Source organism: Triticum aestivum, chromosome 2B, assembly GCF_018294505.1.
Source record: "Triticum aestivum cultivar Chinese Spring chromosome 2B, IWGSC CS RefSeq v2.1, whole genome shotgun sequence".
Taxonomy (NCBI): Eukaryota; Viridiplantae; Streptophyta; class Magnoliopsida; order Poales; family Poaceae; genus Triticum; species Triticum aestivum.
The window spans coordinates 313,497,872-313,523,543 of NC_057798.1; the positions used below are offsets into that span (position 1 = coordinate 313,497,872).

The 25,672-nt window shown below is 43.8% G+C and overlaps 1 protein-coding gene across 3 annotated transcripts; it reads left to right on the forward strand.

The window, feature by feature from the left end:
• The first annotated feature begins 6,741 nt into the window (after positions 1-6,741).
• LOC123044814 (WD40 repeat-containing protein HOS15) lies at positions 6,742-25,341 on the forward strand. Of its 3 annotated transcripts, none has more exons than XM_044467689.1 (14): positions 6,748-7,054; positions 8,736-8,881; positions 8,951-9,293; positions 11,037-11,125; positions 11,224-11,270; positions 11,685-11,832; positions 12,048-12,111; positions 12,355-12,513; positions 12,595-12,716; positions 18,795-18,869; positions 23,546-23,599; positions 23,682-23,755; positions 24,625-24,699; positions 24,787-25,341. In XM_044467689.1, the coding sequence occupies exons 1-14, from the start codon at positions 6,994-6,996 to the stop codon at positions 25,004-25,006; spliced, it is 1,677 nt and encodes a 558-aa protein (XP_044323624.1). In that variant the 5' UTR covers positions 6,748-6,993; the 3' UTR covers positions 25,007-25,341. The 3 variants fall into 3 exon arrangements, with proteins under 3 accessions (XP_044323628.1, XP_044323624.1, XP_044323625.1); XM_044467690.1 differs by having other exon boundaries at positions 6,750-7,054; positions 11,046-11,125; XM_044467693.1 differs by lacking the exon at positions 18,795-18,869 and having other exon boundaries at positions 6,742-7,054.
• Positions 25,342-25,672: the final 331 nt, after the last annotated feature.

A 25,672-nucleotide genomic window follows, 5' to 3' on the forward strand; every position in this document is an offset into this window, starting at 1 on the left:
ACTAGTGGTTGTAGGGGGCGGCTATTTATAGCCTAGGGAGCAGCCTGACATGATAATACATAAATGCCCTTCAATGATATGACCATTAGGTGGGTAGGATATTTTGGATAGCTGGTGTGTAGCACAGCAATAGTCGGAAATATGAGCTCTCAAATTCCTCAGGGCTATCATGTTCCTCACTTGTAGGCAATCCGCACTGGCGAATTCCTAACTCCTCAGTCAGGACAAATTCTTTAGAGAACCGAAGATCTTCGTCTTTGTCACTGAAGAAATTGACTAAACTGTATGAGATTTCCAATGGCTTCACTCGAAAGGATTGGGTAGGTGTAGGCTTTGAGATGAGAATCACTTGGAAAGTGTTTCCTTAGTTTTACCTTGACCCCCTTTAATAGTATGGTGTTTCCTATGACTCAAGAAAGAGAAAATGAAACTACGAAAACAAAAGTCTTCACGCTTCATAGTCCTCGCATGAATATCCAAGTCTTCAAGGTCACACCAATTTCCTCAGTTTCAATGTCTTCAAGAAAACCAAAGTCTTCAACTGAAGACATACATTTTTAGGGGTCGACTTTCATCGTAAATATCAAACTCCTCATCGACTTAAAGAGCCTATGTACACTCACAAACACATTAGTCCCTTAACCTATAAGTCTTCAATACACCAAAATCACTAAGGGGCACTAGATGCACTTACACTTCCTCTTCTTGTTCTCATCAAGCTCTCTTTTCAGGGCCTTCCCGTGCTTTTCTGCCACCCTTCATGTCTCATCGCTCTTGCATGCAGCATAGTTCTTGGTCAATATGACATGCCTCACGGAGTCCATGGTTGCCTCCGGCCTGTCATCATGTCAGCCAAAACTGCATTTGATGTTTGTGGCCCCAACGCATCGTCAACATCCCAAGTCCATCGCCGTCGTATGAATGGTGGGGCAAACGCATGACCACGTGTATCTCCATTATTTTGAGTATGTGGTAGCACACAATCCCGTCTCGTTCGTATTTGCAGCACTCACAATAGTATTCACCTTCGTTTACCAAGGCCTTCACAAAGTAGTTTCTCCCCTTGTCTGGGTCTCCAGGTTCAAAATCGGACATGCCCCTGAGAGTACACACCTTGAATGTACATTCGTCAACCTGGTAAGCTGCGTACATGCTGGACAACTTTATTTCTTCCTGGAATCTGCATGTTTTGTGCTTGTTAAGTTCTCATATTCTTTTTTAACAACTTTTGTTGAGGTAGGGCACAACATAGCAAGCGCATTAAAATCAACGATGGCAATGAAAGCATTTTTTTTCATGTTTCTTTTGTTGATTGTTTCCACATGGCAACTGCAGTTTATTTCACTTGGCAATTGTAGTTCATTTGACTTGGCAATTGTAGTTTATTTAACATGGCAATTGTAGTTTATTTCACGTGGCAACTGTTGTTTATGATGTAGAGTGCAATCATGTGCTATTTTTGAAATGACTAGTATGTCAAAAGATGGCAACTACATTGCATTCTATATGGCAACTACTGTCTTTCTGGTAGGGCAACTGCATCATAATGTTCTCATGGTAAATTAGGTCATCTTACGTGTGAAATAGCATTGCACTATGCATGGCACATCCCACATGGCAACCACACCCCATTCAAAATGGCAACTACACTTTCTTTCACAACACATGGCAACTATATTTGTTTTCCAACTACTCAGTTTTTTATTCCATCTTTCCATAGTTTGCATTCTTGTGTTCACTACAGGTGGCAGCTTCAAACCAGTACGCATGGCAAACATATTTTTTGATATTTTTGTTTTGCTTCCTTTTTTGAACAAGCATGCAGAGTTTGTTATTTGTTTTATTAAACAACATTTTTTGTTTCTTTTAGCAATTTTCAATGTTTGAGTGTACCGTGTCATACATGGCAAATAAGACTGTGCGATCATTCACTTACTTGTTAAATATCTTGTTGGTGTATATCTTGCTCATCTGCCTCTCCATCGGTAAATATGTTAGCAACCTAGGTTGCTTGAGTGTGGTGTTTGCTTCTTACTGCAGCTCAGATCCCAATATTTTCTGTTGCAAAGCTGAATATTGCTTGGCAAACTGCAGCAATGAGTTGCCAGGGCTCACGTAACGCTTCAAGACAGCTTTGAAACCCTTGCTGCGTTGCGTAGTCTGCAGAAATGGATAGAAGCAATGCATGAAGAAAGCTGCCACCCAGTACATCCGCTTCTCCCACATGTTATTAAGTGTCTAGCTGTCTTGGACTTGGTATTTTTCAATCATAGTTGTCCAGCTCCGTTCAAACTCTTCCACTGTCAAGCTGTGGTCCACACACAACTCGAATGCCTTGTGTAGCTCCGGATGGTCAGCAAAGAATGGTCCCAGCATCTCTTCAGCCTTCTTAATAATGTGCCACCTGCAGTGCATGTGCACTGCCAACGGAAAGACCTCCTCTATTCCTGCATGCATGCTAAATTCCTGGTCTGTTATTATGTTCATTGGAGCAAGTCCACCCATGCACTCTAAGAAGGTTTTGAACAACCAAGTGTAACCATCAGTATCTTCGTTCCACACGAGACTGCAACCGAACTGCAAGGACTGATTGTGGTTATTTATTCCTATGAATGGAGCACATGGCATCTTGTACATATTCGTGAGATATGTCGCATCGAAAGAAATGCAATCACGTAAATGTTTGTAGGCTCTTCCTTTCGCACCATGCACCCAATACATGTTTCTGACACGGTCCTCATCGTCCAACCTTATCCTGTAGAAGAAATCAGGATCCACCTTTGCTTTCTCTTCGAAGTAGGCGGTCATGTCTTCTATGTCAGCCAACTTGCTCTCTCTATGGTACTTTGCCTTTAGGTTTGTGACGTATGCTGGTATGTAGGGCATGCTACTCAGACTTCCATCTTTGCTGTGGATCAGGGACATTATCTGGACCATTCTTGATGTATCGATGTTACAATCATGTAGCAACTTTATGAACTTCTTCTCGTGAGGACTGAATCCTCTGTGGGTGCTCAGAAATCTTACTAGGTCAAACTTCTTTATCATATCATGGTTGTGTTCTTCGACATATTCGGTGGCCATCCACCAGGCTCCATCTATGTTCATCTTCATCCTGACAGGGCATCCCGTCTTGAGAACGATGCATCTCTTTCATTCCGGCATGACATGCACAACACCTTTACCCTTCTTGTTCTTTCGTGACTTGTAGCACCTTAGCTCACCTCTGCTGTACTCGTTAGTTTTTTATTTTCCTATGGTATTATGTGTTAACCGCAAATCCGTGGAACAACGCATATCTCTGATAGTATTGATTGACATCTTTAAATGAACCAAATCTCTGTGCAACATAAGGTGGTTGAGGTGGCATGATTTCTGATCGTCCATCTTCTTCTTCCCCTTGCGTTTCGTCATCAGTTTCATCATTCACTTTAGTATTGGCGGCGATTTCATCTGTTTGAGTGTTGCTTGTGCCGATGTGCACATGCGTGCTTGTCGTCATTGCTACAACGATTGCCAGTTCTGACACTGATTCTGCATTGTTTGTGGTAGTATCAATGACTGGCTCGTGGAACGCCCCTTCCGTGTGCTCTGAGGTACCCATAGTAGATGTTCGTGCACCGCTGTTGATTGTAGTCGAAGCTCCTACAAAATCAGGTACGTGTGTAAGCAGTATTGCTTGAATGACATCTTCAATGAAATGAAATATGGCAACTGCATCTGATTGTTCATGGCAACTGCAGCTTATTCTACAAGGCATTTTTTTCATAGGTGCCCATGCATTGATGACGCATTGAATTGAGGCATCTGCAATTTTTTATTGTTCCCCTTTTTGCACAGGTACATAACCAGGTGTATAAGTTACATGTATAAAGTGTTGGAATGTGCACACTTTTGGAATCATGGCAACTGTAACCCATATTTTTTTGGTACAACATCATGCATATATGCAAGTCTTGAGCATCTGCATTTGGCAATGTATGGCAACTGCAGTTCTTCAGCCATGGTAGCTATAGTTGACCTAATATGGCATCTGCAGTTACCAAGTCATGGCAATCAACATCTTACCATCAAATGCATGCTAAGTATGACATCACAAGGCAACTTCAAATAATCATAAATGGCAAATAGACACAGACAGTAATCGACAAATCCAGATGATCATATATGACTAATGGACGTATTCACTAGGTGGCAAGTGGGGCTGCCACCACTACCCGTGACAAGTGCACTTTCCCAGTGCTTTTTCACAATTTTACCTTGATTTGCCACATGTGCTACTTGAAGTTGGTGTGCCACTTCAAGTTGGTGTGCTGCATCTGCATTATTGATGGCCTGCAATGGTGCAACTTGCCATGAGACTTCTCATGGTGTGGTTGTACCATAAGAACCTGCGATCATGTCAACGTATATCATAAGATGGGATGCCATATTTTTTTATTTTGTATGAAAACATGTTAAATCTCATTTTTTTCATTCACACATAAAGTGGATGTTTAGTTTTGAAATCATGGCAAAACACAGTCCACCATGCAAGGCAACTACAGTTGACAAGCATCGACTAACTGCAGTTGGTCAGGCATGGCAACTGCAGTTGTTAAAACATGGCATATGTAGTTGAGCATTCATGGCAACTGCAGTTGTTTAGTCATGGCAACTGCAGTTGCTCGGTCATGGCAACTGCAGTTGTCCAGTCATGACAACCACAATTAACAACTGCAGTTTGTCAGGCATGGCAACTGTAGTTGTTAAAACATGGCAACTACAACTGTTAAAACATGGCATATGTAGTTGTTCAGTCATGGCAACTGTAGTTATTAAAACATGACACCTGTATTTGTTAAAACATGGTGCATGTAGTTTAGCAGTCCTAACAACTGCAGTTGTTCAGTCATGGCAATTTGCGTGAAATCACGTATGGCACATGACAATTATACCTTTAATTTGGCACATGCAGTAGTCCACTGATGGCAAATACAGTTGACCAGGCATGGCAACCACACTTTTCATCATTTTCTTCTATTAGCGAGAAACGCCAATGTCATCTATTTTTTATTTTTTCACACCATGTAAATGCCTAGTCTTTCTCTAGTTTCTTTTTCCGATAAATTGTCCGCAAGATCATTTTTTCTTACGTCTCACTTGTGTAAGATGTTGATGTCAGGTATCTGGTTGCCACTCGTTGCCACGTGCTGCATGATGGTCCTATGTTTTTCAAAATACTCGTAAGTCTGCCATCCTTGCATTTTTTTGCCACATCAACATGCTTGCATTACCTTGATTTGCCACATTTGCTACTTGAAGTTGGTCTCTCGCATATCTATTACCGATAGCCCCCTGTCTCGCAACTTGCCATGGTATTCTTGCCTGTGTGGTTGTGTCATAAGAACCTGCGAACAATGTCAATGTAGTACATAAGTAGAATGCCATTTTCAAGTCCACAAACATGTCAACTGTCACTTTTTTCATCACGCATCGTACCTATGCCCGCATACTGCTCTAGTAGTGGCAACAATGGTCCTACTGAAATGAGTTGATTGTACTCTATTGCATCCCAAGGGGGCGCTTGTGGCTGTCCGAAAAACCAAGGACCAGTCCCATCTTCATGATTCATTTTTTCTGCTTCTCCCACTGTTTTTCACAGACTCATGTAGAACAATTTCTAATCACTGCATGAATGAGAATGCATCATTAGTCCAATTCCATTTTGCTGTTTCCACAAAAAAGGGAGCACGACAATCTTATCACATGACTGACATAAACACCTTTTACATCATGGCAAGTAGAAAACATCGTAGCCGTGCATCTATGCTGAGAGGGCATGCATATTCATTCTCTTTCTACAATCTGGATGACAAATACCATGTAGAACTGGCGGCAACTAACTACATAACATGATGGCAACTACCAGCAAAGTTAGGTGGCAACTATTTTTCCCCTTCATATGTACCGACCAAAATTCTCTGTTCTGCCCTGCTTCCCCACCGTTTTCAACATCCCCCCATCGTTTTTTGTCTAACTCTTACTGAATCCTTAACATACTTTCGAGCATCTTCTGGTAGCAACCCCAACCTAAAAGCTTAGTTCGAACTTCTGATCACCTGTATTTATGAAAGATCAGATCTAGGTTACAAGATGACAACTTTGTGTATTTTGGAGGGGAGAGGAGAATGCACGTGAACTACCAGATTCATGTGATTTGTAGATCCATGTGGCACAAATCTAGTACGTATGTGGTCTGTTTGCCATTACCTCGTGGATCCAGTCACCATCTACGTGGGCAATCTCGAAGTGAAAATGTTGGGGGAGATAGGAGAACGAGTAGATGCACGATATTTTCTCACCTTTTGTGTGAGTTCGTTGCCGTGTTTTCCGTTGATGGGAGGGGGGGGGGTGTGTGGAGCGCTAGTGATCTGATTTGTTGCCATGGCAAGTAGAGAAGGAAGAGGATGGAGGTAGGGGAAGATTTCCCGATCCGGAAGTTGGTGATGACCGACGGTGGCTACTCGGGCTCGCGGCGGGGAAGGACGACGACCAAGATGGATTTGGTCGTGCAGGCCGCGCCCGAACGTGTGGGCGATCGCGCCGCACACCGGACGTGCGGGCTGTGACGGGGTGTGCCCGTACGTGCTCGTACGGGAGGGCCTGTGTCGATATCACACGGGGCATGCGTTACATACCTTCTAGATGCCACATGTACGGTGGATATTGGCGAAATACCACGGGGTAATGGTGTTGGACTGTTGGCTGAGGCATGAGGAGTTGCGGAGTTCGCGGCTGTGGAGCACTCCCGAACAAGCCCTAGAGCGAGAAGAGTAATTTCATATTTGCATCCCGCTCCGTTTCATCCCCGGTTTCGCCCATCGATCCTCAATCCTTGCCTCGTCCCCTCTCCGTCTCTCTCTCTCACATCTTCCTTCTTCCCGATTCCCGACCGCATCACCGCGCGCTGCGCGCCCGCTACCTCCTGCGGCGCTCTCGCGTTGGCCGACGATGGGAGCGATAACCTCGGCGGAGCTCAACTTCCTCGTCTTCCGCTACCTACAGGAGTCCGGTCCGCACCTAGACCCATTCCTTTATGCCACGTTTTTATTTGGTTATTAGGTCGAGAGAATCTGGCAGGCTTTGCGCGGATTTAGGGGTCAGGGGCCTTTGTGCTGCAGATGGCGAGATTTTGGTGGATTTGCGTGTTACATAGGAGAATAGGGATCTGGTAATGCTGAATGCTGCATATGATGCGTCTAGAGCTCGTGTTTTGCGACTTTTAGATTGGGATTTTGGTTTCAGGTTTTGCGATGCTGTTTCTCTTATTAATTACCTTTTAGGTTTCATTCCTTTTCAGATTGGGGTTTTAGATAACTTTGCTCATAGTGGAACTTAATCGCTCAGTTTCAGGAAATTAATTGTGCTTTTGGTGCTAATTCCTCCACCTCTGCGGCAGTATTGGTTTTACTGACCTCAAATGCAGAAATTCATACAATCCCTCAGAAGACAAAACCATCGAGATAGTGCTATCGGTTGTTTCTTATTTGGATGCTGTTGATTTCTTTAAGCACCTATTACTCATTGGTGCATTGTGGGGACTGTTTAATGCTCTGGGATTTCTGAACATTTTTCTTTCGAGATTGTATTTCTGAACTTTTTCTTTTGACATTGTATTTCTGAACTTTGTCCAGCCTTGTCATGCTCTACTGTGCAGCTGTTTGTTACTCCCTCTGTTCCATAATTTGAACTAAAACCACGACAATAGTTATGGAACGAAGGGAGTGTTATTCTTTAGGATATTTTTTTGTACCCTTCTAGAATTGCTGGCATATGTAGTTATTATATGGTTGAACGCATGGTTTTCTGTTCTCATTGATAAGGCCATGTTTGGTTCACGGGAAAACGACAGAAAAAGCAAAGGAATACTGTTCACATGGGGAATTTTCCCTTTGTGCCGTTTGGATCATGGGAACGGACATAGGAATTCTACAGGATAGGGACGCGTTTCCCATACTTACTAAGAAATTCTTAAAAATTGCAAACATCCACTCCCATTTCTTTTTTGGCTCTTCGCTTAAGACCGAGGCACTGCAGCCTCTGTAGCAGTGGCTCACTTGGCGCCATGGAGCCCTTCGAAGAGACAGGGGAATGCAGTCATGGTGTGCAAGAAAGCTCCAGGAGTCGTAGGCCAGTGCATGGAGGGGCTCCGTCAATTATGAAAATGGTATTGTGGCAACAAGCTGAACATGGTACTAGCAGAGGTTTGTGTGCTGGCGCCATTGTGAAGAGGGAGGAGGGGGTGGGGGGTGGGGGTGGGGGTGGTGTTCTGTTCAGCCACGGTGAAGATAAAAAGCTTGATGAACTGAGGATGAGGATAAGAATGATGTATCGTGTGGTGGAGAAATAACATGTTTTCTTTTCTTAAAGCATGCCCGCGATTGTTGTTTGGTGTATATATACGCAGGGAGCCAAGGAGCATCATTCGTTAGTTCACTGAAGTATGAGCTTAAGATTTAATTATTTTCCCTAAATAGTTTCTTAATGTGGCGTTTACAATTATGCAAGTACTTCATGTACACAAATCCTTTGTTTCACTTTCCCGCCTTGTGATATTTTCCTGTGTTTTTGCAATCCTCTGTTTTGAATCTGGATTCCTTCCCTATTCTTGTATTTTTTTTTTCCTGTTCCTGTTTTTGAATTCCTGCATTCCAAACGGGGCCTAACTGTGTCTCTTCCAACTAACTTTCCAGGTTTTGTTCATGCCGCATTTACTTTAGGGTATGAAGCAGGGATACATAAAGGTGGGATAGATGGAAATGTTGTCCCTCCTGGCGCTCTTATCACTATCGTGCAGAAAGGCCTCCAGTACATAGAATTAGAAGCAAATACTGATGAAGTAAGTATGTTTATCTCATACTTCTAGTGTCGCTGATGTATGATACATCATGCACTTCTCTTGTTTCAGAATGATCAAGAAGTTGAGAAGGATTTTGCTCTTCTGGAACCTCTTGAAATCATCACAAAAGATGTTGAAGAGTTGCAACAGATTGTGAAGAAGAGAAAAAGGGAGAGGCTTCAAATTGATTCTGACAAGGACAAGGGGAAAGCGAAAGAGTGCATCGAGGAGCATGAACATCGTCTTGGTGGTGAACGGGAGAGAGAGCGCCATGACAAAGAAAAAGACCAAGAGATGGAAAAAGATAGAACTGAAAGAGACAAGGTGCAAGAGAAAGAGAAGGAAAGGGAAAAACAACACACAGAGCATATTGATAAGGTTAAGCACGAAGAGGATCCCCTTGCCAGTGGAGGTAATTTATTTTTAGCTGTTCCGTTCCCGTTCTGCCACTCCTTTTTGCAATATATTTTAGCTAAGTAAAACTCAAATGACTATATGCTGGATTATTTCTGGCCCATGTATAATGCTTCATAACTATAATTGATTTATGCTGTTGTTTTCTAAATTTGGTGAGCACTGTTTATATGATAGGGCTAGCAAGTTTTCACGTGATGCAATAAGTTTACAGTTCTTGGTGTAAACAACGAAACATTGTGACACAACATGCAAAATATTGTAAAAGAGTAACTCAGCATGCAAAATATATATGTAGGAATGCTATGGTAAGCGTGAGTGTAGAATGGGGTATTGTACACCCCTAGTAAAATAGTGTACGGAATGTAGTAGTTTTGCATTAGTGTAGTAAAACAGTGGCCTGGATAGTAAAAAGATTAATCAAAAGTCACTACATTTTGTACACCATTTTACTAGGGTTGTAGAATAGCTATTCTACAGTCATGGCATCTTTAGGTTTGCCATTGATTAGTCTTTCATTTGTCACTGAGACTAGTCCATTATCACCTGATGACTTTGTACTGCATACTACACTTAAACCTGACTAATCATGCCTGATGCCCATGATTAGTACTGCATACTACACTGAAAGCTGACTAATCATGCCTGATGCCCATGATGAAAAAAAAGGGCAGTCCGTTGCATGTAGCTCCCGCTTGCGCAGGGTCCAGGGAAGGGTCCGACCACTTTGGGTCTATTGTATGCACCCTTTCCCTACATTTCTGTAAGAGGCTGTTTCCAGGACTTGAACCCGTGACCTTGACCTCATGGTCACAAGGCAGCAGCTTTAGCCAAAGCTACCCTTCCTGATGCCCATGATGAGTAGTAACAAAATTAAAAGTTGATACTGTGTATGCATCCTTTTTTTTGCGTTCATGGGGCATTTTGTTTTTAGGGAATCTCCATTTTACTCACCAACCAATGTCTTTTTGGTATTATAAATAGTTAGGAAGCTATAGCATTTTCATCCATCTAAGGTTAAATTAGAAGATTAACTATTCATGATGTGACGTTTTGATACCCCTGCTCAGCTGGATCCATATTAGTGTGAGCATTACCATGGTTCATTAATTGAATCCCAATAGAGGGCAGACGATAGGAGTGTGTGCGCACAGATCATGAGGCATGCATTCAACAGAGATAGCATGGGGTGGTATAGTTGGGGGGTGGGGGTGGTGGTGGTGGTGGTGGTAATAGCAAGCGGGTGGTAAAAATCCGCATATATGTATGTATATATTCTACTAAATGTCAAATGTAGCGGCTGAAATAGCTGATATATTCTGCAAATACTGGTACCCACACAAATGACACTGACTCAACTTCGTGATCCAAAATAGGCTTTCTGATCTATGCCACCATGATTCTATTGGTAGTTCTTGATATGTATCCATACAATAACTCTATTATCGCCGTTGCATGGACGTTGGAGCTGATTTAGGACAATGTCCCCTCTTTCTTGGACATATCATCCATCTTATTAAAATAAGATGATACTAATGTAGCTCTAGGAGTAACAGTTTCTGACTTATGATTAAAGCAAGCAGTAGCCACCTGTGAATTTACTTTTTCTTGGTATCTCAGTTCCTGTATTAGCGTTTCAGAGAGCTTCCCGTTATATCATGTCTCAATATGTTTCAAATTTAGTTGTGTGGAGGACCAGGGCCTTATTCATCTTACTATTGTATTGTCTACTGATATATAGTTACCTCAGGTCCTAAACCAATGGATGTAAGTACAACTCATGAAATTTTTAGTGCGGATGTAACCGTTTTGGAAGGACACAGTTCAGAGGTTAGTAGGTTCTCCTAGTGCTTAGATGTTTTTCACTGTCAAATAGATTCATCAACCCTCTTATAACTTCCTGTTTCTCTTGAATTCGTTTGCTTTAGGTTTTTGCTTGTGCATGGAGTCCAGCTGGTTCTCTTCTAGCTTCTGGGTGGGTCATCTGCTCTATCGTATAGATAGTTGTGTTCTTGTATTGATTTGTAGTTGTATCCCCCTCACGCGCTCAGTTTTATCATGGCATCAAATTGACAAGTAATTTATATGTTAATAATTGTAGTGTCTGTTGTTTTGATTATTCTTTTTGCCCAAGTCTTTTTGAGATGCATGCTGAGTTCCTGATTGCAGCATGACCTGTCAAGATCAAAGGAATGGAGATCTCCTTTCCTTGTAATATCTGGCTTCTCAAATTCAAACCTGATAATTTGCATTTTCCTTTCATATACTCATTCTATCCCATCCCTCATCTTATTTGTGAAACTCTAGTCTATATTTGCCTTCTTGTAGTTACAAAGTTGTTTATTGTATGCATCCTCGTTGAGTTATACTGCTATTTTGTTCTTGCTAGGTCAGGAGACTCGACTGCTAGAATTTGGACAATTGCTGATGGTCCATGTGGTTCCATTCAATCCTCTCCTGCAAGTGTTCATGTTTTGAAACATTTTAAGGGTAGGACCAACGAGAAGAGCAAGGATGTCACCACACTTGACTGGAATGTAGGTTCCTTGATGCTGTATACTTTTCTATTCATAATTCCTTATTCGCGAATTGTTTTTTGGTCAAAATTAATCTAGAGTACAATGTTGTATTGGCAGCCACATCTATTTTGGCCAACTTGTTCATTTTTTCATTATCCAATGCCACCTTTTCACCTCTAGGTTCATTAACAAGTCATGTTATCTTGTAAAATTTGGCTTGTCATCCATGCCAGGGGGAAGGAACACTATTGGCCACGGGCTCCTATGATGGCCAGGCAAGAATATGGAGTAGGGACGGTAAGAAGTCACTATCTTGTGTGTGTGGGTGTGCGTGCAGTGTGTGTGTTATCCTTTGCCTTAAACTCTGTTTAATAGACATCGATAATAAATTATTTTCCCTAATATGGGCTTGGTCAATAATTTCATCTTACCCGAACAAGAGTTGTCATAACTTGGATGGGCCTTAAAGCATGGTCATAGTGTGCCTCGTGCTGATTTTGTGCATTCTTTCATTCTTATCTATCTGAACGAATATTTCAGGAGAGTTAAAGCAAACTTTATTCAAACACAAGGGACCTATATTTTCTTTGAAATGGAATAGGAAAGGTGATTTTCTTCTAAGTGGCAGCGTAGACAAAACTGCTATTGTCTGGGATACAAAGACATGGGAGTGCAAGCAGCAATTTGAATTTCATTCAGGTATAGTTTGCATGGTCCAGTTGTCTTTGACATGACAAAATGTGTAGCACAGAAACTAACTTGTCCTCGTTCTTCATGTAGCTCCAACACTAGATGTTGATTGGCGAAACAACAACTCTTTTGCAACATGCTCAACTGATAACATGATCTATGTTTGCAAGATTGGGGATCCACGCCCAGTTAAAACATTCAGTGGCCATCAAGTAAGTTTTCTTAAACATGACATGCTATCTATGTTTTAAAGGCGTCCCTAAGGCGACGCCTAGGCGACGCCTAGGCGTCGAAGCGCTCCCCCTCCGCTTTGGAAAATCGACCGCTTTGGGCGCCTAGGCGTCCAAAGCGCCCGCCTAGGCGTCGCCTAGGCGCCAAAGCGCCCCCCCTCCCTAAGGCGGTAAGGCGTCGCCTTAAAAACATAGCATGCTATTTTGTAATGTGCTAGCAAAGTGCCTGTGTGTTGCTACAGAACACAATGAATGAGCGTATAGAGGCATTGATCAAAGGCATCACCTTTGGCTCACAACAAATGTCGGTATCTTTCTCCCGCTTCCACCCTCTCCTGCTAATGCTATGCACCCTTTTGATCCTCTTTCTCCTCATAACTTCTCCTTATCTACCCTTTGAAGAAGACAAAGAAATTGTCATGCCCCTCCCTTCATCCCTACCTGCCCACCTCTCGGCTCTGCCATTGTATCACCACTCTGCTCCGCCATTGTCATGCAAATTGCTTTAGCAGATTTCATAATTTGATCTTTTTCATGTCTGAGTAGAACATCCTGAGAATGAAAGAAAGTTCAAGACCTTTAGTTATTTTCCAATATATCACAGGGTACTTTATGAAGGCTCATTCAAACTATTAAAAAGCTTTTCATTTCTAGTACAAACTTGAAATATAGCCGATACTCGATAACATCACATCGTCTTGGTTCTCAAACAATATGGTCAGTCAGGTGATAAAGAACAGAGATAAATCTTTTCCTGCATCTTTGGCACCTACCATCCAGCTGAACCCAAAGCTCCATGACAAGCTGTGCGTAGGCATTTTGAACCCCGGAGTAGGTGTTTATATGACCGTGTCGTGGAGTGCAGTATTGCTCAAATCCCACACCTCGCCCGACAAGTAGGAGGATGGTATCAACGTGGGATGGCTGTGGCACCAAGGTAGACTCACCAGTCGGTGCAGACCGACTCCACCAAGTTCTTGTTATGAAATGAGCTTATCCATTCACGGGCCCAACAGGCCAGCACATATACATGTAAGGAAATATACAAAGAAGCCCCTATACAATATGATAGCTACACACAGCACAACACCCTGTTCTAACACCCCCCCTCAAATTCAAGGGGGATCTTGGACACTGAGTTTGGGCAGGAAAAAGTTGTGTTGTGACCGTGTCTGAGCTTTTGTGAGAAAATCAGCAAGCTGAAGCTCTGAGGACACATACTGAAGGGCCACAATCTTCTCTTGCACCTGAGAGCGCATGTAGAAGGCATCAGCACCGATGTGCTCGGTGAGCTCATGCTTAACTGGATCACAGGCAATGCTGAGCGCCCCAGTGTTGTCGGAGAGCAAAGGGGTCGGTGCAGCGGTGGAAACACCAAAAATCCTGTAGAAGCCACCGTAGCCAAGTAATCTCTGCAGTCACGAACGCCATAGCTCGCAGCGCAGCCTCAGCACTGGAGCGGGATACAACAGTCTGCTTCTTGGTCTTCCAGGCAATCAGAGAGGATCAAGAAAAACACAATAGGCAGATAGAGAGCGGCGATCGGTGGGATCGCTGGCCCAGGTCGCATCACAGTAGGCCTGAAGCTGAAGAGAGCTGGAGCGAGGGAAGAATAAGCGACGAGTCACAGTACCATGAAGGTAACGAAGAACCCGAAGAAGATGACTGTAGTGAAGGTGAGTGGGAGTAGAGACAAACTGACTCAGAATGTTCACAGCATAATAAATGTCAGGACGAGTGATGCCTAGATAGACAAGGCTCCCGACAAGATGGCGATAGCGTGTGGGATCTGCAAGGGGTTCACCCTCACGAGGACAAAGATGGAGACCAAGCTCCATAGGAGTGTCAACCGTACGCTGATCAGTGAGGCAAACAGTATAGCCAGGAGGCGGCTGCATATAGACCACTTCCCGCAGCTCACCATTCAAGAAGGCATTCTTGACATCTAATTGAGAGATGGAAGTGGAAGGTGGCGCATTAGAGGGAGAAGGGTGCTGAGCACGACGGGTAGGAGAGCTGGGAACAGAAACCTCATCCTGTGTAAGCTGAACCTCATGAGCAGACACAGGTGAAGGGCTAGGAGTGGACCTAACAGGTGACTGTGAAGGTGGAGAATCAGGTAGAGTCAAAAAAGAGAGAGGCCCGACTAACGACTCGGTGGTGGCAGTAGAAGAATGACGAGGGTAGAAGAAGCGAGTCTCATCAAAAGTGATATCTTTGGAGATTCTCAGTCTCCTAGCTATAGGGTCCCAGCAACGGTAACCCTTGTGCTCCAAGCTGTAGCCAAGGAAAACACATTCAACAGATCGAACAATCAATTTGGTGTGTTCATGAGGGTGGAGAGGAACAAAACAGGCACAACCAAACAGGCGTAGACCACTATAATCAGTTGGACCATCACCTAGATGATCAACTGGTATTCCCCCCTGAAGAGCAACGGAAGGCTGAATATTAATGAGGTAAACAGCGGTAGAGACAGCCTCAGCCCAAAAGTGTGGGGGGACAACAGAAGATAAAAGAAGAGCCCGAGCAGTCTCAAGGATGTGACGATGTTTGCGTTCAGCCACCTTATTTTGAGCATGGGCACGAGGACAAGAATACTGAGGAAGCGTACCCTGTTCAGCAAAGGAAACCACGAAGTGCATGAGATAGGTACTCGCCAGCCGAATCAGCACAAAAAACTCGAACAGAGGAATCATAGTGAGTGTGAACCATGGTAGCAAAAGACTTGTAAATCTGAAGCACTTGACTACGAGATGACATAAAGTAGATCCAAGTGTGGTGAGAGAAGTCATTAATGAAAATTATATAATATTTGTGACCTCCTTTCGAAACAAAGGGGGCAGGACCCCATACATCAGAGTGAACAAGTTCAAAAGGTCGTTGAGAAACAAAACTACTAGAGGGATAGGGGAGCATGGGCACGAGGACAAGAATACTAAGGAAGCGTACCCTGTTCAGCAAAGGAAACCACGAAGTGCATGAGATAGGTACTCGCCAGCCGAATCAGCACAAAAAACTCGAACAGAGGAATCATAGTGAGTGTGAACCATGGTAGCAAAAGACTTGTAAATCTGAAGCACTTGACTACGAGATGACATAAAGTAGATCCAAGTGTGGTGAGAGAAGTCATTAATGAAAATTATATAATATTTGTGACCTCCTTTCGAAACAAAGGGGGCAGGACCCCATACATCAGAGTGAACAAGTTCAAAAGGTCGTTGAGAAACAGAACTACTAGAGGGATAGGGGAGCTGTATCTGCTTGCCAAGCTTACAACCCATACAATTCAGGGAACTATCACCAGAGACAGACCCTAGAACACCACTCCTAACCAACGAAGACAAGCGGGAGCCACAAATGTAACCCAGTCGATGATGCCACTGAGCGAAGGATGTGGTGGAGGTGGCAGCTGAAGCAAAAGGGGTGGTGATGTCCGACTGGCTAGAGGATGTAGCGGAAGGAAGGCGCAGCCAATCGAGCTCCCAAAGATGCCGGGAGTCATGGCGCCAAGGAACGATCCCAACCAGAGTCCCCGTACGACGATCCTGAACACAACAAGAGTCAGAATCCAGAAGAACACGACAACCCAAGTCAGTAAGTTGACCAGCAGATAGAAGTTGCATAGTCAGTTTAGGAACATGAGAAACGGCAGGGACATGAAAAGAAGACGTGGAATCCCTCTTGTGGCAACAGGAAGAGAAGTGCCATTTGCGGTCTGAACCGTAAGTGGAGAAGGCACGGAGGTGATAGCACAAAGATGATCAATGTGTGGTGTCATGTGGAAGGAGGCCCCAGAATCAAGAATCCAGGGCGAAGCTGTACCCGACGAAGAGTGTGGTGGTGGACCAGACGTCTGACCAGCAGAACCAACAGAACCTGAGGATGGTGCAGAAGCAGCAAGGTGGCGCAGCAAGGTGGGCATCTCCTGGCGAACCTTTTCAAGGGGGGCCTCGCGAGAATTAGATGAGCCTCCTGAGTCCTTTTGAGGATGGCCACCATGGCGACCCTGCCTCCTCTTGATGCACTCCATGATCATGTGACCATCCTGCTTGCAGTAGTTGCAAAAAGCACGAGTCGAGTCTACTGCCACCGGTGTAGAAGAGGGCACACGAGGCAGCGGTGGTGGAACGCAGGCAGCCAGGACTGCTGAAGAGGATGGCAAGAAACCCGTGCTCCATAGACGCAGCTCCTCATATCGCACCTCAGCAAGGGCCTCCAGAGTAAAGAGCCGAGGATGGCGTGCCGATAACTGAGCACGACTCTGCTCGTACTCCGGCCGGAGGCGAGCGAGGAAGTCGTAGAGGCGACGAACCTTCAGCTTAGCTTGTTGCTGCACACAACAATGGCATCTGCGACAAACATCAGCTCCCAGAGAGTCCAATTGGCGCCACACCGCCGACATCTCCTTGTAGAAGTCATCCACAGTAGCATCTCCCTGTTGTAGTTGTTGCTCTTTGACGAATAACAGAGAGATACATGGCATCCCCTGTAGATTCATAGCGGCAGCGAAGGTGCTCCCACATCTGATATGCAGTGGTAAGGGCCACCACATCCATGGTGAGATCAACAACCATGCTCTTCACTAAGATAGAAGAGGCTCGAGCATCATCATTAGTCCATTGCTTGTACAGGTGGAGTTGATTCTGATACTCTTCAGTGGCTTCTTCAAAGGCATCTAGCATCTCGCGTTGCTTGGTTTCATCGGCATCAACTGGGAAGGCCAACTCAGCCGGAGGAGTGGGCAGGAGGGGACAAGGCAGAGCACCAGAGAGGTGCTCCAAGATCAGCTGGTCCCTCATGTGCAGCTTCATGTGCTGCACCCAGTCCCTGTAGTTCTGTCCATTGAAGATAACAGGACATCGTGGGACTGGGACAGCACCGGTGGTGGAGGGCGCCATTCCAGCAGAGCAGCAGCAGCAGCTCGTTGAAGACCAACAGCAACAGGGGGCACAGCCTGATGGCAGCAGCAGACCAGGAAGAGCAGTAGCAGCAGCAGAAGCTGCGGATGAAGAGGCAGGAGGCCTGAGGCCAGGGAGGCTGGCGGCGGAGGCGGCGGCAGCGGCCGAGAAGGACGGCGGCAGCAGCGGCCTGGAACGGCAGCGGCCTGGACCAGCAGGCGGTGGCGGCTACCAGCAGCAGGTCTGCATGGAAGAAGAAGAGGGGAGAGGCTCAATGGAGAGAGGAGCGGCCGGTGGCGGCGGCGGCTGGGAAACCTAACCCTGGCTCTTATACCATGTTATGAAATGAGCTTATCCATTTACGGGGCCAACAGGCCAGCACATATACATGTAAGGAAATATGCAAAGAAGCCCCTATACAATATGATAACTACACACAGCACAACACCCTGTTCTAACAGTTATGTCAGCTGCAAGGTGACCCATCTAGAGGATATCGTGCTCCGGCAGCAGTGAGCACGTAGGTCACCCTCTGGCCATGGCAAGCTTGGGATAGTCTAGATCAGTCTCTGACGAGTGGTGAGCCACATGAGGCCATAGGGATTCTGTGGATGATGGAGGGAGGCTGCGGCTGGGTATGCTGGTTCATGGGGTTGTTGTAAAGATAGGCTTCTTGGGGTTCGAACTGTGCGAAATTCTTTCTGTGTTGTGTGTGCCTTTTCTCGGCTTGATCCTTACAACCAAAAAACTGATGTGGAAATTCTCAATAGTATTCTTCCGCAGTTAGTAAGTTCCCTAAAGTATGAATATTATATTATATCAAATGAAAATCTTTTCATGTTGATGGGTTAGTTTTACAAGTCATCCTTTTTTCCTCTTCATATTCTAGAATAACCGATCAATTAATTCCATCTCTCACCATTTTATTTGGATGACTATCTTCATTTGTCCATACATAAATTGCTTGGCTACATAATTTTAGATGCTACCGGGAATTACTGAGTATAATCACTGAGCAGCTATTAGTTATATAGCTTCATGATGTTTGTGCTAAAATAAAGTTACAGTACCATTTCTTGTCCATGAAAATATAATTAATATTTTTTTTACTTAAAAAGTATTGGCGTAGTAGCCACCTGACTATAAATACACTGTCCAGAGTGAAGTTAATGCTATCAAGTGGGATCCAACTGGTTCTTTGTTGGCTTCTTGTTCTGATGATTGGACTGCAAAGGTATCATCTTGCTTTCTGTATAGTAGTTAATAGTTTTTCTAGTTCTTGCACCATTGTGTACAATACATCACGAACTAATAATTCAGGCTCCCTGTTAGCTGTTTTGTTTTGGTTATTTTTTCATTGTCTTGCTATTGAGTAATGTATTACTATATGTTATCTTGCATTTTCCATTTTTTCCTAGATGTATAAGTATCTCTACTGTCTATTTGAGTGAAACAAACACCTACAGCCATTAAACTATTTGGGGCAGTGCAATTTTGTGCTTTAACTCTGAAAATACTCATTTAAGTTAACAAACTTGTCTATACGGTGCACAGTCCTAAATACACGAGCCCTCCGTAACACATATCTGATAGCTCCGGTCCACCAGTTTACTCGTTGGGGTGTAAGTAGGGGATTGGAAACTGCAAAAAAGCCTCAAGTCTTCCATCAATTTTAGGAAGCTGAGGAGTAACTGATGCAAAGGACGACGAGCTTACCTTTACAGGCCTGCATGCTTGCCCCCTCGTGGAGGTGATGTTCGTGGGCGGCGGTTTGCGCACAGAGAAGAGCTACTTGCGAGGGTTTGAATGGTGATGCAGGTTTGCCTGGCCGTGACAGACGTTGCATCAGAGCCTGGCATGTGGAAACGTGCTTGCAACGAGAGATGAGGGTTCGTCAAAGCAAGGACTTGTCTTCTTGTACGCCCCCTTTGCCATGTCCTCAGTCACGTCCGCAATCTTGCTGTTGATCACGATGACAACAAAGTATCCTGACGACAGCTCTAGCGGGTTTGGATAGGCAAGGTGCGCGAAAACTCAAAGCTCTCGAAAATGGAGGGATTCTGACAGTGAGCCTATGACAACGAGGTTGTCACACCTTGCATGTTGTGACAACGAGTGTGACGGCTTAGACTCTCGAAACTGGAGGATGTGGTGGCGGTACTAACGCGACTGTGTTACTAGGCAGCAGGAGAAGAATGGTGGCGGAGAGCAGCGTGGAGACATTGGCGTTGGCCACAAGGTCGTTTGTCCGTGGGGTTATGAGCCATGAGCTTCTGGAGAACGTGAACCACGCTTTCTGCATGATTACTTGTTTTTTTTTGGGGGGGGGGGGGTTGAATAAAAGATGTCAAAAATTAATTCTTTCTAGTGGGAAGGATTTAAACTAAGTACCCCTAGTTGCATGCAAGTCTATGAAATTAAGAGTGGAAGCAAAGTTTGCAATAAGTAAAGTAGTAAGGGGAAGAGATCACACATAGGTGATTTTACCCGAGGTTTGGATTGTTGGTGCAATCTTACTCGTTGGCGGAGGTTTGTATACAAAATCCTACAACCACAAAGGTCTTGGCTCGCTATGCCACCAAGGGCCTAGTCCACCTATTCCACCATGGCAACCACAAAGGGAGCCTCACTCGTGGTAGATCTTCACACAAAGAGACGCTCTCTAGGCCTTTACAAACTTCCTGACTCTTCCACACATGAAGGCTCTCAAGTGAGACTCTAACCATCTAGGAGGCGCACACCCTCCAGGAGTAACAAGTGTTGGGATTTGGGTCTAACCGTCTAAGTTCTAGATGGGGTGGAGAGGGGGAGGGAGGGGTGGGTGGTGGTGGTGTGTGATTAGTCCTACCAAAATCCAAGAACAGATCGCCTACTTGGTGAAGACTTTGGTCTAGGATCTGTTCTTGGATTTCAAACCAAAGAACTTTGCTTGTGCCCCTCTTCATAGTATGGTTGTCCTACACTCAGTGTGAATCACACCAAAAGCCTAGAAAGTACATACTACAAGGCACAAGCTTGAGGTAGGGTCACCATTGATATTCCACTTATAGGCAAGGACTCGTTTAAGAAAATTAGTCCTTATAGCCAATGATATTTCACTTATAGCCAATGAGTCCCTGAAATACACTCATTGAAATCATTGGTCCTCTCAAATGGTTGCTATAAATCACCGAAACCAGTAGGGTATCTTGGAGATGCACTTTCACAAAGCAAGGCCACTTGAATGAACTCCCCAACAAGATCTTCAATCAAAGCTCAAGAACCCATAGATCTATCTCTCAAGAATCAAAGATAGGTTTACATTACAGCATGAGAGGTGAAGTGCAAAGCAAAGGGCTTTCTCAATGGGAGGGGGGGGGGGGGGGGGTGCCTCCACAACTTCATCCATAAAGCCTCCTCCCCCACATAAGGTATGTGAGGGTCAATTTATAAAAAAGGTGAAAATCTGATCGTTTGAATAGGAGAAGCACATACCAGGACAAGTTCAGTGTTTAAATCTAGAGCCCTGGAATTGTCCAAAGTACCTGGAGGTACCGGACTGTCCAGAAGCATCTTTGATTTCCAAATACCCGGAGCTACAGGAGGAACAAAGCTCAGAGGTGCCAGACAAAAGATGGCTCATCTCTGCGTTGAAGGAGTGTGCTCGGTAGTACCAGGCAAAGATTTCTTAGAGGTACCGGGACTAGCAGAGTACACTATGAAAATGAGCTTGGCAGAAATGGTTAACTCCCAGCTCACTATAGCTCAGGAGCACAAAACCTATACTGGCACAACTGGTTGGAGCAAACTATAACCGCTCAAGAGTGCCAAATAAGAAATAGCTCGGAGGTACTGGAGCTAACAGAGGTAGTTATAAAACACAGAAAAGCTTTGTTCTGGATGGAACTTTGGAAAATTGCCAGTTTGCTCAGCAGAACTCTCACAACTCACCTGGCTAGGTTCCACTGTCCGACTGGTCTGGAGCTATTGGGAGAGAGTGAAATGAGATGGATTAAAGAATTTGAAGTTGAAATCTTAGGGAGCGCCTGTAGTTATTATATAAGGTGTTCATCCCTAGATCTTTTGCATTTGACCCTCTTGATAGCACGGTTGTCCTTGGATTCAATGTGGAATCTTCGATCCACCAAAATCCTAGGAAATTGCAACCTAACTAAGAGCCTTGGGCTACAATCCACTTACCAAATGGACCAAACCTGAAATATACTTAATTGAATGTCTTTTCATCAATCACCAAAACCCACAGGGGGGATATATGCACTTTCAACAATGCCAATGCAAGGAACCTCGAAATTGATGCTGCCATCAGTAGGTTTTGAAACAAAATGCTGAAATCAAAGCATTGAAGAAGACCCATGCCACAGTTGTGACCCGTGAACAGCAACATGGGAGGTAGTGATCATCTCCATATTATAGTTAAATGATCACATTTAAAAATTGGAATTGATGCTAGGATTTAACATCAGCGTACCTGACAGCATGACGCACCAGTCTTCACGCGTGTGCGCTCGCAAGCTATGGATGATGCGGTGTTTGCTCGGGGCCTCGGATGCGGAGGCGAAAGCACGAGCACGCATAGGTGACGAATTGGCAAGTATTTCGTGGGAGAGGCTTTAAGTTTGGTGGAGACAGATGGGTCTTTTCGGGTGAATCGGGTGAACCAGAACTTAGTGATACTGATGGTGAAGATGGAGGGGGTTTGGTGCGTATTTTGATCTCCACATACCCCCCCCCCCCCCCGCCCGTAGTGGACCGGGCTGTCAGATACATGCCATGTCAGCGGGGGATACAGGACCCTCTTTTTTTGCTCCCACTTTCTCAAAAAACTTATGTTGATATTTTTAAACATAAAATTGGTCAAACTTTATGAAGTTTTGACTTTAGATAAAACTAATACACGAAGATATGGAGGGAGTAGGACCGTATGTGCAGCGCAGCGCATAAATAAGTTTGTTGACCCAGGTGAGCATTTTCCGAGTTAAGAGACCAAATTGTACCACTAGTTTAATGGTTGTAGGTGCATTTCACTCTCTAAAGTTGTAATTTGATGACCTGTTGTGATTATATGGTTTTTGCCGAGTAAAGCTAAGCATTTTCTCAGTATATACATGGCACCAGTTGTACAACGTGTGTAATGAAAAAACACAACCTGGTTTACCAGTACAGAATATTTTGTTAGTTAACCTAAATAATTCTTATTTTCTGTTGCTGATGTCTCAAATGATTCTATCTGCTTATTGTTTTAAAAAATCAAGTTCTAATCGCTCCACAATAACAGGCAATAAATGAGAAACATAATTTAAGTCTGAAAGTTCAAAATTAGACTAGCCACAATGGTGAGTAACATACACTAATAACATACACATGTCCCTAGACTATGTTACTACCTTCATAGTGGGTAGTAACATGCAAAGCTTCATTTATGATGTTATAGACTCATATTGTACTGGGACATGTGATGCTACAGTAACTAGCAAAGTTACTATAACTACCTCTCTCCTCATTAACTCATTGCCACATAAGCAAATTTGCTGAGTTGGACTCGATGTTACTGCTGAAGTTACTCCCACTGTGGCTAGTCTTATAGGGCCATAGAGTCATAAATGACAGGCGCCAGGATGGCAGATGACATTCACATAACAGAAAAGAAAATAATGCCCGGATCGGAAGTTCGCATTATGCATTGAGTTGTGCTTTTGCACCAGATGCCTCACTGCAATTCAATATACATTTCTCATTGTAATTATAGGTGGTTTATGTAACCATATGGATTCACAGTAGCCACTCATGTGGACATGCTTTTTGTGTGGCTCAAGTTGCTATATTTGTTCACACTTCACAGAAGCTGACCATGCGCAGGTGCTTTGTCTTTTTTTCGTAATGAAGCGTTCCTTTTCCTTTTTCCTTTGTCAGATATGGAGTGTGAAGCAGGACAAATGTGTATATGATTTTAAAGAGCATACCAAGGTTTGTCAAATAATCGTTATTCTTGCTTGATCCCTTGAGTTTTCTAACTTTCTCTCTTATCTGCTCAACTGTCTTTTTGCAGGAAATATACACTATTAGATGGAGCCCCACAGGTCCAGGAACAAATAATCCCAATCAACAGCTGCTTTTGGCAAGGTATAATTTGGGCATTAGCTCCAGAGCCTTTAAAGACAAATAATGCCTTTGTATTTTCATTCTGACAGTTGACTGTTGGGTCAACTGACCGACCTGTTCTAACATGTATTCCTGACGTTGGAATTATGTGCAGCCTTCAGTGAGTAACCTTGAGCAGTTAATCCTGCATGAATTAGTAATAATAAAATTAAACATTGTAAAAATATTTTTAACGAAAAATCTTGCGTTACAATTTCTGTCTAACAAATTCATTTAGTCTGTTAATCAGTGGTCAAAGATTGTAAAGTTTGACTGAACATTTTCTGGGACATCATGTATTTTGGAACAGAGGTAGTATATCCTAGGAAACTTGATATTTGCAGTACACTGCAAAGTGGTTGTTCAGTAAGTTCGGTCTCTCCTACCTGCAATGATATCCACTACAATTTTGGAAATTATCGATGGGTAGTGTATTGGGTGATTAGTCGTTCTCAGCGTCTACTGTAATCCAGTATTAATGCTTCCTTTGTATGATATGGCACACTAGGCCTCGCTTCAGCGAGAACATATCATCTTGTAATTGGATAGCCAGCAGTAACAAATTAGCTCATGCCAAATCATGATTTGTACGGAACATGTTTATAGTCCAAGGTGATATTATTTCAGCGTCAACTCGTGTTGTAGGTAAGTTCTTGGTCAATGTTTATTTCGGTACAAACTCCTAGTTCACCATTCAGTGGGTTTAGTCTCTGTTTGATAGCTTTGTTTATCCCTTGTGTACAAGATAGTCGGTATCTGCATTAGGTTCCTTGCTTCTGAGGACGATTTTGCTACCCCACCAGGTTGCTTGTGTTTATCAGCAATGATGGACTATTTTGTTTTATATGCAGCGCATCGTTTGATTCATCTATCAAGCTATGGGAAGTTGAGCAAGGACACCTTCTGTACAGCTTGGCTGGCCATAGGTACTGATACTAAGGGAAGAAAATTATCGTGACTTACTGTGTCACACATAGAATGCTAAGCTCTCGTCAATTTACGAATGATTACAGGCAGCCAGTTTATTCTGTGGCCTTTAGCCCTGATGGCGAGTACCTGGCTAGTGGGTCGCTGGATCAAAGCCTACATATATGGTCCGTCAAAGAAGGCAGGATCCTGAAGACCTTCAGAGGGAGCGGTGGCATTTTCGAAGTGTGCTGGAACAAAGAAGGCAGCAAGATAGCAGCTTGCTTCTCCAACAATACTGTCTGCGTCATGGATTTCAGGATGTAGTTTCACCAGAAGATGTACATGTATCAAGCTACAAGGCTAGAATATATGTTCTTCCCATTGGTGGGAAATTGTTAGTCTACTCTAGGTTTTGGATGACTTTAGCTTCCCAGCTGATGTACAGTAGGACCTGACCGTAGTACCTTGTAGGGCAGAAGCCTCACAAAAGAGCATGTATGGCGTGTTGACATGATGTTACTGTGTTGGTGTTGTAGTATGGAGATATTGTGGTGCAATCAAATCATTTGACTTAGTTGATATAGATTAAGATGGCTACTAGTTTATTGGAACATATGGATATTAATGATAATGTCCTGTTAGGATGTATTTTACATGAATATTTGTAGGAATCTGATCATATGAGTAATTGAAACAGTTCAGAGGTGGGTGGAGAAAAAGTTCAGAGGTGGGTGGAGAAACAGCTCAAAAGCATACTTTCTGTGCTTTCAGAGGATGGATCTAAATCAGTCTTCATTCTTTCGAAGCCCATCGTACGTAAATTCGTTTCGCAGAAACCAGTTACTACATATATAGCCTGTTTCATCAATGTTGACACGTTTGAGATTCATGAGAGAAGCCAAAGGAAAGAAATTTGCTATTAGCTTTTGCTCCTCGTTCGCTGCCAGTCCTTCGTAGTTTGCCCGCGCAGTCCTTGCTGTTATGGCCACG

Bases quoted from the DNA above. Each gene is read 5' to 3' on its own strand.
- LOC123044814 (XM_044467689.1), top strand. From the start codon at position 6,994: ATGGGAGCGATAACCTCGGCGGAGCTCAACTTCCTCGTCTTCCGCTAC. The intron at 8,882-8,950 runs GTAAGTATGTTT...CTCTTGTTTCAG, and splicing joins TAGAAGCAAATACTGATGAA to AATGATCAAGAAGTTGAGAA. The intron at 23,756-24,624 runs GTATAATTTGGG...TTTTATATGCAG, and splicing joins CAACAGCTGCTTTTGGCAAG to CGCATCGTTTGATTCATCTA.